Source organism: Herpailurus yagouaroundi, unplaced genomic scaffold (assembly GCF_014898765.1).
Source record: "Herpailurus yagouaroundi ecotype Mexico unplaced genomic scaffold, PumYag 28, whole genome shotgun sequence".
Taxonomy (NCBI): Eukaryota; Metazoa; Chordata; class Mammalia; order Carnivora; family Felidae; genus Herpailurus; species Herpailurus yagouaroundi.
Genome location: NW_024412376.1, coordinates 159215313 through 159226113, shown reverse-complemented (window position 1 = coordinate 159226113; position 10801 = coordinate 159215313). Strand labels below are relative to the sequence as shown.

The following is a 10801-nucleotide window of genomic DNA, read 5'->3' as shown; positions in this document are numbered from 1 at the left end:
AAGTCGGACACCCAACCGAATGAGCCACCCAGGAGCCGTGGAAACTCTTCATGCAAATATCTACATGGCACTGTCTCTTCCTTTATCTCTTTGTTCAAATGTCATCTTCTCAAACTTTCCTTGCTACCATATTTAAAATTTTAACACCCTCTTCCAAGTCTTCCTTTTTCTCCCTTTCCTGCTTTGTCTATGCAAAACTTACCATCATTTAACATATTATATATTTTCTGATTTACTTATTTACTATCTTCTTCTACTGGAACCAGGCTAGATGAGGGCAAAAAAGTTTGTCTCTTCATTTCTGTATCCCTAACACCTAGACAGGTATGGGCTCAATCACTAACTTTTAAATGAAATGAATGAAAGAAGACATAAGCAAAAAAAAAAGGAAATACATGCTGAATTGCTCTATTTATACTGCAAAACTACACATTCATGTGAAATTTGAGAAAATGTCATAGAATATAAAAAATAATTAAATCTAACTTCAAGAACAATTTTAAATTAAGAAGAAATGCTATTTTTAGAGCCCCCAAAACACTCCAAAGTTGACCATAGTTCCAGGATGTGCTTGGCAAGTAGTAAGAAGTCAATAAATCTTAGCTAGATTTATTATTGTTATTATTAGGTATGGGCACTTATCCATGTATCAAGAAAATAGATGCTTAATAATCTAACAAGTGAATAAAATGACCTAAGAAACCATCTCTGCAAAGATAAGAAGACAGTGTTTACAATACACATAAAGTTAAAATTAAATTCTCTTAAAATTATATGGCAGGGGGGCACCTGGGTGGCTCAGTCGGTTCAGTGTCCAACTTCAGCTCAGGTCATGATCTCGCAGTCCGTGAGTTCGAGCCCCGCGTCGGGCTCTGGGCTGATGTCTCTGAGCCTGGAGCCTGCTTCAGATTCTGTGTCTCCCTCTCTCTCTGACCCTCCCCCGTTCACGCTCTGTCTCTCTCTGTCTCAAAAATAAATAAACGTTTAAAAAAAAAATTTTATGGCAGGGATGCCCGGTGGCTCAGTCGATTAAGCATCCTACTCTTCATTTCGGATCAGGTCATGATCTCATGGATCATGAGTTCAAGCCCCACATTGGGCTCTGCACTAACAAGTGGGAGGGCCTGCTTGGGATTTTCTCTCTCTCTCCCTCTCTCTCTTTCTCTGTGCCTCGCTTCTGCTCGCTTGTATGTGAGTGTTCTCTCTCTCAAAATAAATAAACATTAAACAAATTATAAAAAAATATATATGGCAGTAAATATGTTCAATTAAGCAGACTTATTACTGGACATGTTTGGGTCATTGTATTTTAGGAATGGAAGGTGCTTATGATTACCGAGTATAATCCTTCATTTTATACATGAGGATGATCCTAAGTGATTAGGTAAACTGCCCAAGGTGACATAACCAGATACAATGACAGCCCTAGCACAGAAGCGAAAGTTTTCTGATCCTCCCTATAAATGTTCCTTTAATCTGTATTGTATTTGTTCCTCAATCACTGCAAATAAATTTAAATTAGTAAAGGGACTTAAGTTACATTAATGAAAATTTTAAATCTTTTCACAAAATCTGTTTTTATACCAATAAAAGTTTAATTTATACATTTTACAATGCTATATATTTTTTAACTTTTAATAGATTAAAATTAAGTTTAATATTTTATGTCTTCTCATTTTTAAAATCAGAGATTCATCATAAAAGAAATAAAAAGTAAAGTGGATGATCCTTTCTTTAGCATTTAATAAACTCTATCATGACAAGAAGATGGACAGAAATCATACAAAACCGATTGTTATAACATATACAATGCTTACATAATTGCCCCAAACAAAGCAAAACCACAGAAATCTTAATACTTCTCAAGCTAAGGAAATTACAATACTGTCAAATGGTTTGAAGTAGACTATCTAAAAAAAAGTTACTCTGAAATGACATAGTAACATCACTGCAACAATTGTCAGGTGAAAATGATTTTTGATTAGTATTATGAAAAAGCACTCATCTGACACTTTGTTCCCCAATAATTACCAGTCCTAATACCAGTCTGAATGCAAGCTTATGCATTTGAGGAAACAACTCCACCAATTAAACTGGAAATACTATCAAAATGTTCTGAAAGTTCAGAAGTGTGAAGTATCATGTAAAAGAATAGTTTTAAGAGCATGTATTAGGGGCGCCTGGGTGTCTCAGTTGGTTAAGGATCCAACTCTTGATTTCAGCTTAGGTCATCATCTCACAGTTTGTTAGATCAAGCCCTGTGTCAGGCAACGGGCTGTCAACACAGGGATTCTCTCTCTCCCTCTCTCTGCCCCTTCCCTGCTCACTCTCAGTACACAAAATACTGATGCTGTCACTATCAGAATCAGATGCTATCAGCACCTACTAGCAAGTAACCATAGCTCTAGTTAAACAAATGTACACATAAAGAGAGGGGAAAAAAAAAAAGAAGAAGCAACAGAAACAAAAATATAAAGTACATCCGAAAAAGACACTTGGATCTGATACTTTGGGATTACTATTCCCAGAACAAAAAAGTATTAAAACAAATGGGCAAAGAGGTGGAATGTTTTAATTCACAATGTATAAACAGAATGAATTTTTCAAATCTTCAAGAGTTTTGATTCATGCTTTATAAATTACAAATTCTCTTAAGCAAACTGATAATAATGACTCACTCGTTCACTTTGTTATAATACTGTAGATGGTAAATTTTACAGAAGTTGATACGAACTCTTCAACTTAGGAATCAGAGTAAATGTCACCTACCTCACAGTTTCCTATTTCTACTCTCCAGATAAAATAAGGATTTTTGAAGACTCAAAAAGCCACAGTATAGGCAAGCACTTTCATGTAAATTCCCATGAAACTTTTCAAGCCGGATGCATAACCATTTCTTCACACTCCTCTATCACTAAAAGTAATCTTTAAAAAAATTGTCATAATTTTATTGAGGGTATCAGTTAAATTTTCCAACCTGAAATGTACTTGTTTTACTAATACATTTCCATTGAGTTCAGGGAACACAACTACAGAGTACATTAAAATGTGACCTTTGAACCTCACAGTGTAACACATCACTTCCTGGGCAGAGATAGTACTCCAAGAACAATCAATCACTGTTAAGAAGAATATACACTCAACATTGTTAATTAGTGTTGATGCACTCTTCTCGATGCCCTCATCTGTCATGAAGATTGTTTAAAAATCTGAGTTATTAGTCTTTATTTGGGAAAGGATCTGGTTAATATCTTTAAGAGCAGAAATCATTCATCTATCCACTCTATCTTGGAGCGTGATAATTCCTACCCCCAATACAAGTTACTGATAACCACCACCCCTCCACTGACTAAGAAACTATAAATCAGGAAGAGGGCAGCTTCTATGCAACCCCTGTTAATTTCTGTTTACAATCTATCCAACCGAGAATGTTAGCTAGTCAGGGGAGAAACTAGCTGATGGATCAGATAGTAGGAAAACATAACAGCTTAAAGATAGAAAATAACAAAATGACAAATTAAAATGCCATGTGCTTATAACAACATGGATTGAATTTAAAATTAATTAAAAAAAATGAATATTCCTGAATGTTCATTTAATTTCAATGGGAACCTTCCCTGAAACACTGAAAGAAACATGAAAACTGTTACTTCAATGCAGATGGTTTTTGAAATTAAACAAAAAAATTAAAAATAAATAAAAAGTCAAAAGTGTAGGTTTTCTATCATTACATAAAGGTCACTTTAGGAAAAGCAAATTCTTAATTCTTTTGTATTTATTTAACCTAAAATCATGATATAAAATCTATGACATTCTATCTTGAACATAATCCAGCATAATATAACTTCAGAATATTTCCTAAGAAACTCTCTGACATTATTCACCAAAGTGGAATTCAGTAGGCCAGCCGGGCCTGAAGGCCATCTAATAGATTCCCTGTATCTACGTATGTATTTTTCCTCATTAAGAAAACCATTTGCCCTTAATAACACATCCCAGGCCATAAACACTTCTAATTCCAACAGAGGCTTCATGAAAAGGCTTTTATTCATTCATTCAGTATTCATTCATTCAGGCACTATTCTAAGCGATGAGGTCCCTATGCTTCATTGAGCTTAGATTTTAGCAGGGAAAGACAGACAGGAAACAAACAAGAAACATCAGGTGGCACTGAGGTGACACAGAGAAGTGAGACAGAATGTCCTGAGAAAAAGGGACTACATGGCTCGTTTACACTGAGTGGTCAAGAAAAGCAACTCTGAGGAGATGACACCTAAGATGTGATCCAAATGATAAAATGGAGCCAATCAAGTAAAGACCAGAAGAGAAAAGTATTTCAAGCAGAAGAAACCCTATGATACAAATTAACTTGGAATGTTAAAGTAGAGGAAAAAATACAAGTGTGTCTTAGCACAGAGTGGGCAAGGGAACACACAGACGAAGTCTAAGAGGCAGGTAGGAGCCAGATCACCTAGTGTCTGGTAAACCTGGATGAAGAGTTTAGGTTTCATTTTAGGTGTGATGAGAAAGCACTAGAAGAGGCATACCATGATTTGCCATTAGAGAACTGGATAGTACGAGAGCAAAGCTAGAAGCAGGAGGGACAGTTAGGAAGCTACTGCAGTATTTGTGTGAGAGGTGATGGTGCAGTGTTAGGCCATGGCCAGGTGCACCTGTAATAAGCCCATAAAGCAGACATGAATGGAAAACCCCCAGGTTCTGCAGTGTATAGGCTCTGGTCAAGTGGGAGACCAAGACTTTCAAAACCAGGAAACCAGGTATCAGACCTGGTAAAGATGGCTCTGTGAATTGCAGAAATTGCCTTTAGATGGTAATACAATTGTTTCCAGGTGCCTATCAGTCATCTCCCCCCATATCGGGCTGCAGACATGATCAAACTTCAACAGAGAACTTCTGTAAAATACACAGAATAAACAGTTGACTTACCCTCTTTCCCATTTTGGAAAAGACCTAGCAGGAATTTATATTTACCTTGCTAGGAAAAAGTAGGGCCTTCCATGAAGATTTGGACATAATTGTATTTATTAATCCCAACAACCAAACAGAGCAAAAGAAAGGCAGTCAAGTTTTTAGAAAACTTGAAGTCAGATTAAAAAAAAAAAAAAAAAGAAAGAAAAAAGAAAAAAAAAAAAAACAACCTCAAAAAACTAAGAGTAAGGTTAACAGGCCCTTTCACTACTTAAGAGCACTCTAGCTGAAACTTTGTGCAAATTAACAATGACTAACTGAATACACATAAATGGCACTCAAGAGTGTTTGCTGAACTGAATCGCCCTACCCATCTTATGGTACAAGAAGTATCAATCTAAAAAAAAAAAAAAAAAAAAGGAGGGGGGGCGCCTGGGTGGCTCAATCGGTTAAGCATCAGACTCTTAATTTTGGCTCAGGTCATGATCTCACGGTTCGTGAGTTCAAGTTCCACGTCGGGCTCTGCACTTTCAGTGCAGAGTGCTGGGGATTCTCTCTCTGCCCCCACCCCGTTTGCCTCTCTTTCTTAAAATACATAAACTTAAAAAAAATTTTTTTTAAGAAATAAATGAGGCATAAGATAGTGACAAAGGAATTCTCTAGGAACCATTTCCTCCAGGCCACTTTTGTAAGATGTCTGTTTCAGCTGTACTAATTTGTAATTTGTGATCACTCAAATTGAAGCTATAGTCAGTGTTTTTTAAAGGCTATTATGATTAATAATAATAATGATGATAATAGTTACTGAGCATTTACAGTATACAGACCTCATGCTAAGCACTTGCCATGTAAATCTCACTTAATCTTTAACCTTATCAGACAGAAACTACTATCTTTACCTGCAGATGAGGAAACTGAGGTATAAAGATATAAAGTAACCTATCTGATGTCACACTGCTGTTAAGTGAAAAAACCTGGCCTTGTAAAAGCAGTCTCTAAATTCAAAGTCCTATGATCTTAACCATGACTCAATACTTCATTTAAAGTCTTCTATACTACAAAAAAAAATCACTAACTAGTGTCTTACAGCCTTTCAGAATATGGAAAAATAAACTTGTTTTAAGTATTATACACTGAAATAGTTTAGTCATTACTAATTCTATTTCATTAAAGCAAATCTCTTCCTCTACTGGCTACTTCATTAACCTACTCTAGTTACTCTTTATATTTAAACATAATAAAACACAATTTTTAGTAAAAATAAACCTGTAATTCATCCTTACCTAAGAGTATCCTCAATCTTCAGTCCAAATTTCTGTTTACTACATTTTCATAAAAACACAAACAATTTTAGGGGCGCCTGGGTGGCTCAGTCGGTTAATCGTCCGACTTCAGCTCAGGTCATGATCTCAGGGTCCATGAGTTTGAGCCTCACATCGAGCCCTGCGCTGACTGCTCAGAGCCTGGAGCCTGCTTCAGATTCTGTGTTTCTGTCTGTCTGTCTGTCTGTCTGTCTGTCTGTCTCTCTCAAAAATAAACAAACATTAAAAGGAAGGAAGGAAGGAAGGAAGGAAGGAAGGAAGGAAGGAAGGAAGGAAGGGTCGGTCTCCTAAAATGAAAAGCTGCACTCAGAAATAGAAGGTAAGGTCACCAAAACTTATGATTTCTAAAGGGGAATTTCAATGAATTGAAAAGCATCAGATTCACTCAATTAGAATTATTTACGGAACAGAAAAGTAAAATTCACCTAAAACTTAAAAAAAAACTGTACCCAAGGCATCCATTTCATGATATGTAATACTATTTTTCTAGACACTATTATAAAATTTGTATTTTTAACTCTTCAGAGAAATGATATCCACACCTGTTTTGTAATGGTTTTAAAGTAAGGCTTGGATTTATTAAATGTTCATCTAAGTGTGCAAAACCACATAATGAAGAAATCTTGGTTTAGTCCTTCAGGAAGTACTATTTCCTAAATAATTACAGACCAAAAAAACGCACTATACTTTTAAAGACCTTTGGAGAAGATAATTCTCTTGGTAGTATACTTGGGTATTGGTTTAACAACGCTTGTAGTCAGGAAACTCTTCCTGACCTAAATCCTCCATGGTATAATTTAAATTCATTTTCTCTTTTTGTGACCTCAAATAGTTGTAGAAGATTAGGTCATATTATAATATTTTATATATTTAAAAACCCTTATTAAGGTCTCCTTTTCCAGGTAACTGCACTGCAGGACTATGAACCAACAGTCCTGTACAAAATTCAGCCTTATAATTTTATATGCTGTATATAATAGCCCAGCTGACAGATCTCAAAAATTATCCACCCTTTTCACCACGCACGACTCCTCCCCCAATACACTCTTTCTCAAAAAACAAAACAACACAAGAAATTATCTGTACTTTAGAACTAATCTCAAAATTTAGAGAGATGTTTGCGAGAAACAGGAGCAAGGAACCACACACCCAAAACTCCACCCGACGCTGCTCTCTTCCCTACAACGGGCGATCATTTAATGAAATCTCTCTCTCAAAATCTCTGGGGCAGAGCTGAAGCTGCAGTGCAATATCATAAAATCTGCAGCTGTGTTGCTGTTCTTAATAGTCCGTGCTGCTTCCTTAGACCACAGGAAGCCAAAACACACACTGTCAGAACAGAACTTACCTTAACGGGAATCGGCCAAAGCAGCAGGGCAGTGAGATCAAGCATCAGAACTGTCACTGAAAAGATCGTATACATCCATGCAAACTTTCTCTTCAAGCAATTTACTTACTCCAGGAAAGCGTATCTTTTATGTTTCTACACATCAAAATTTGTTTAGACTAAATAAATTTGTAAAGACTAAAGGATAGGCAGATAAACAACGATACAGAAAGAAGCATTAATGACTTACTTTTATTGCCCACCAAGGCAACCAGCGGCTGAGTCTCTGACTCCTCGCTCACTTTCTTCACCACAGAATACCAATCTTCTAAATTCTCAAAGCTTTGATAATTTGTAATATCATATACCAACAGGATTCCCTGTCACAAAAGAGTTACAGAACTTTTTGTAAGATACCTGGCATAGACGTGGTGAGCTACCACAAATACGAAAAAATCCTATCATGGGTGAAAAGGCTGCAAAGGTCTACAATCCTGCCTGTTACTTTCATGAGGTCAAACATGTAAACCTTCCAGTAAATAACCATCTGCTGCTGCTCTTTCTAAATATTTTCAAAAATGAGATTCCATGACATCCCTTGATAGTCAATTTTAGTGTTTAACACAATTTTCTTTAAATGAAGTAAGTCGATTTCCTCTTTTGGTCCTCTGTGCATTTGGAGAACAACACTGGGGTATCCTCCTTGTAATAACCCTTCATGTACTTGAAGATAGTTAAGTGACTCCTTTACCATCTCCTTTCCAGAATAAACAAACTCAATTCCTTAAACTTGCCTCAAAGGACCTATTTTCTATCCCTTTAATCATAGTTGTTGGGTTCTTCCCAGGACACACTACATACAGTTTTTTGACATCCTCTTTAAAATGAGCAATGTAAAACTGGACATGATACTGTAATAAGAGCCTGAACAAAGCCAAATATAACAAAGGGATTGCTTCCTGCCTCTTATATATCATATTCCTTTTAATATATCCCATTATTTTGTGTGGGAAGGAGAAGTATGTACACACACAAAAATAACAGTGCCACATTCTTGATTCTCATCCAGTTCGTGGTCAAACACTTAATACAAAGCTCTGCATATAGTCTAAGTCTGGACCCTAATAGCATTTACGTCTCCTCCTTCTTAGGATATAATCACAAACGTTTACTACATTTTTGTACCTACTATCCATCTAGATGTATATTTAGATCTTTTCATCAGTCCTTACAATAATCATCTAATGCTGCTAACCCTTATTCTCATTTTACTAATAAGGAGAGGCTACAATAACGAAGGTCAACCATACTTAGGTCACATACCACTACCACTAGGGTAGGTGAGGAAGCCAGATCTGAATCAAGGGCTGTGTGAATATAAAGTCTACTCATGCATTCTATAAGCATTTGTCTGCCAACTATATGCCAAGCATTGTGCTGGGTCCTAAGGATATAAATTCCAAACCTCAAGAAACTCAGTCTTGCAGCCAGGCACATAAACAGACAAGTATAGAACACAAAAGTAAGGACCAGTGATATGCTGGTAAATATTAATAAACTGGCTAGCGCCGTGGTGGGGGTCGGGAAGGGTAGAGTGTTATTTGTCTCATTTTCCTATTTCTGTGGTATAAATACTCCCCTGTGGTCATTTTCAAGCTATCAATGTCGCTTCACTCAACAAAGCTGGGTAGGACATCGCCAGATTGCATCTGAACCATACAGGTACATTAGACATCAATAATTTCAAGAACATACTTAAGAAAATATCTGGTAAAATGATTAGTAAGTGATGAATTTTGAGCATATATCTTCATTTTTAATATAATTGATGAGTTTATGTATTTTTAATCATGAATGTATTTAACGACTGGCTCACAAAAATTCCCGAAAATTTAACAACTGCCTTTCTCAGGCCAGAGAATAGCATACTACTATTATAACCTTCTAGGACCATGTTCTTTTATTAAATTACACTGGCCCCTAAGTCACTTAGCTCCTCTGGGTCTCAGGTTGTTTGCCTCTAAAATTAGATCACTGAAAGTAAATGGTCTCTAACATCCCTTCCAGTTTAAATATTCTATAATTTTTATGCAAAATCACTTGTCTGATTCATTTTGGTAGCTTAGACACTTCTTTCTGTCTTCCTAAATGCTTTGAAATAATGCCCAGCAATAGAATTATTTGAAATAATCAGCACAAGCCCACTTTTCTTATTAAGAATAACGCCCCAGAACTGGCCTCTGAAGAAAACTAATCTTCAGTACTCATTTTGGCAGCATGTATAGAGAGGAAGAAAGGAAGCTAATCTTCAAACGACTGACTCCACCTTCAGTTGACTCGAATGACACCACATATTGTGTTGAAGGAGCTCTGCCCTGAAAGTCAGATTGCCGCTGGACTGCAGTCTTGGCCTGGCCCTACCATCCACTGATCTTGAGCAATGCTTCTGTAATCTACCTTGATGATAGCTGCCATGTCTAAGCGATTATGGGAAGTAACAAAAAGATTTATTTAAAAACTAACATACTACATAACTATTGGGAATTTTTATTATTCTGTGTAAGAATCACATTTTCAAGGCAACTCTGTGATAGTTTTTATAACTCATAGATTGAGCTGCTGACCCACGATGACTCTTAAACCTTAAGATATTTGGAATCCTTCTAAATCAATATGTGAAAATCTTCATCTCAACATGGGCCAGTACGTGCATATGATGCAAATAAAACATGGCCACAATCCCTTAATGATCAGTACTAGACCAGAGCTTAGAATAAAAACTAAACACTAAGCTTAGAATAGGTATCTATTATATACCAGAAGTCAGTGAACTATGGTCCCCAAGCCAAACTCAGTTCATTTTTTTTTTATATATGGAATTTATTGTCAAATTGGTTTCCATACAACACCCAGTGCTCATCCCAAAAGGTGCCCTCCTCAATACCCATCACCCACCCTCTCCTCCCTCCCACCCCCCATCAACCCTCAGTTTGCTCTCAGTTCTCAACAGTCTCTTATGCTTTGGCTCTCTCCCACTCTAACCTCTTTTTTTTTTTTTCCTTCCCCTCCCCCATGGGTTCCTGTTAAGTTTCTCAGGATCCACATAAGAGTGAAACCATATGGTATCTGTCTTTCTCTGCATGGCTTATTTCACTTAGCATCACACTCTCCGTTCCATCCACGTTGCTACAAAAGGCCATATTTCATTTTTTCTCATTGCCAC

General features: G+C 36.6%; 1 protein-coding gene across 1 annotated transcript in view; it reads right to left on the bottom strand.

Annotated features, from left to right (window-relative positions):
* Positions 1-7961, bottom strand: part of RAB28 (RAB28, member RAS oncogene family) — a gene marked incomplete at its 5' end in the record, with an annotated part of 64012 nt that extends 56051 nt beyond the window's left edge. Inside the window, one exon of the mRNA XM_040494306.1 lies at positions 7829-7961. Coding sequence (XP_040350240.1) covers positions 7829-7961 — 133 coding nt within the window. The remainder of the gene's footprint in view (positions 1-7828) is intronic.
* Between the last annotated feature and the right edge of the window lie 2840 nt (positions 7962-10801).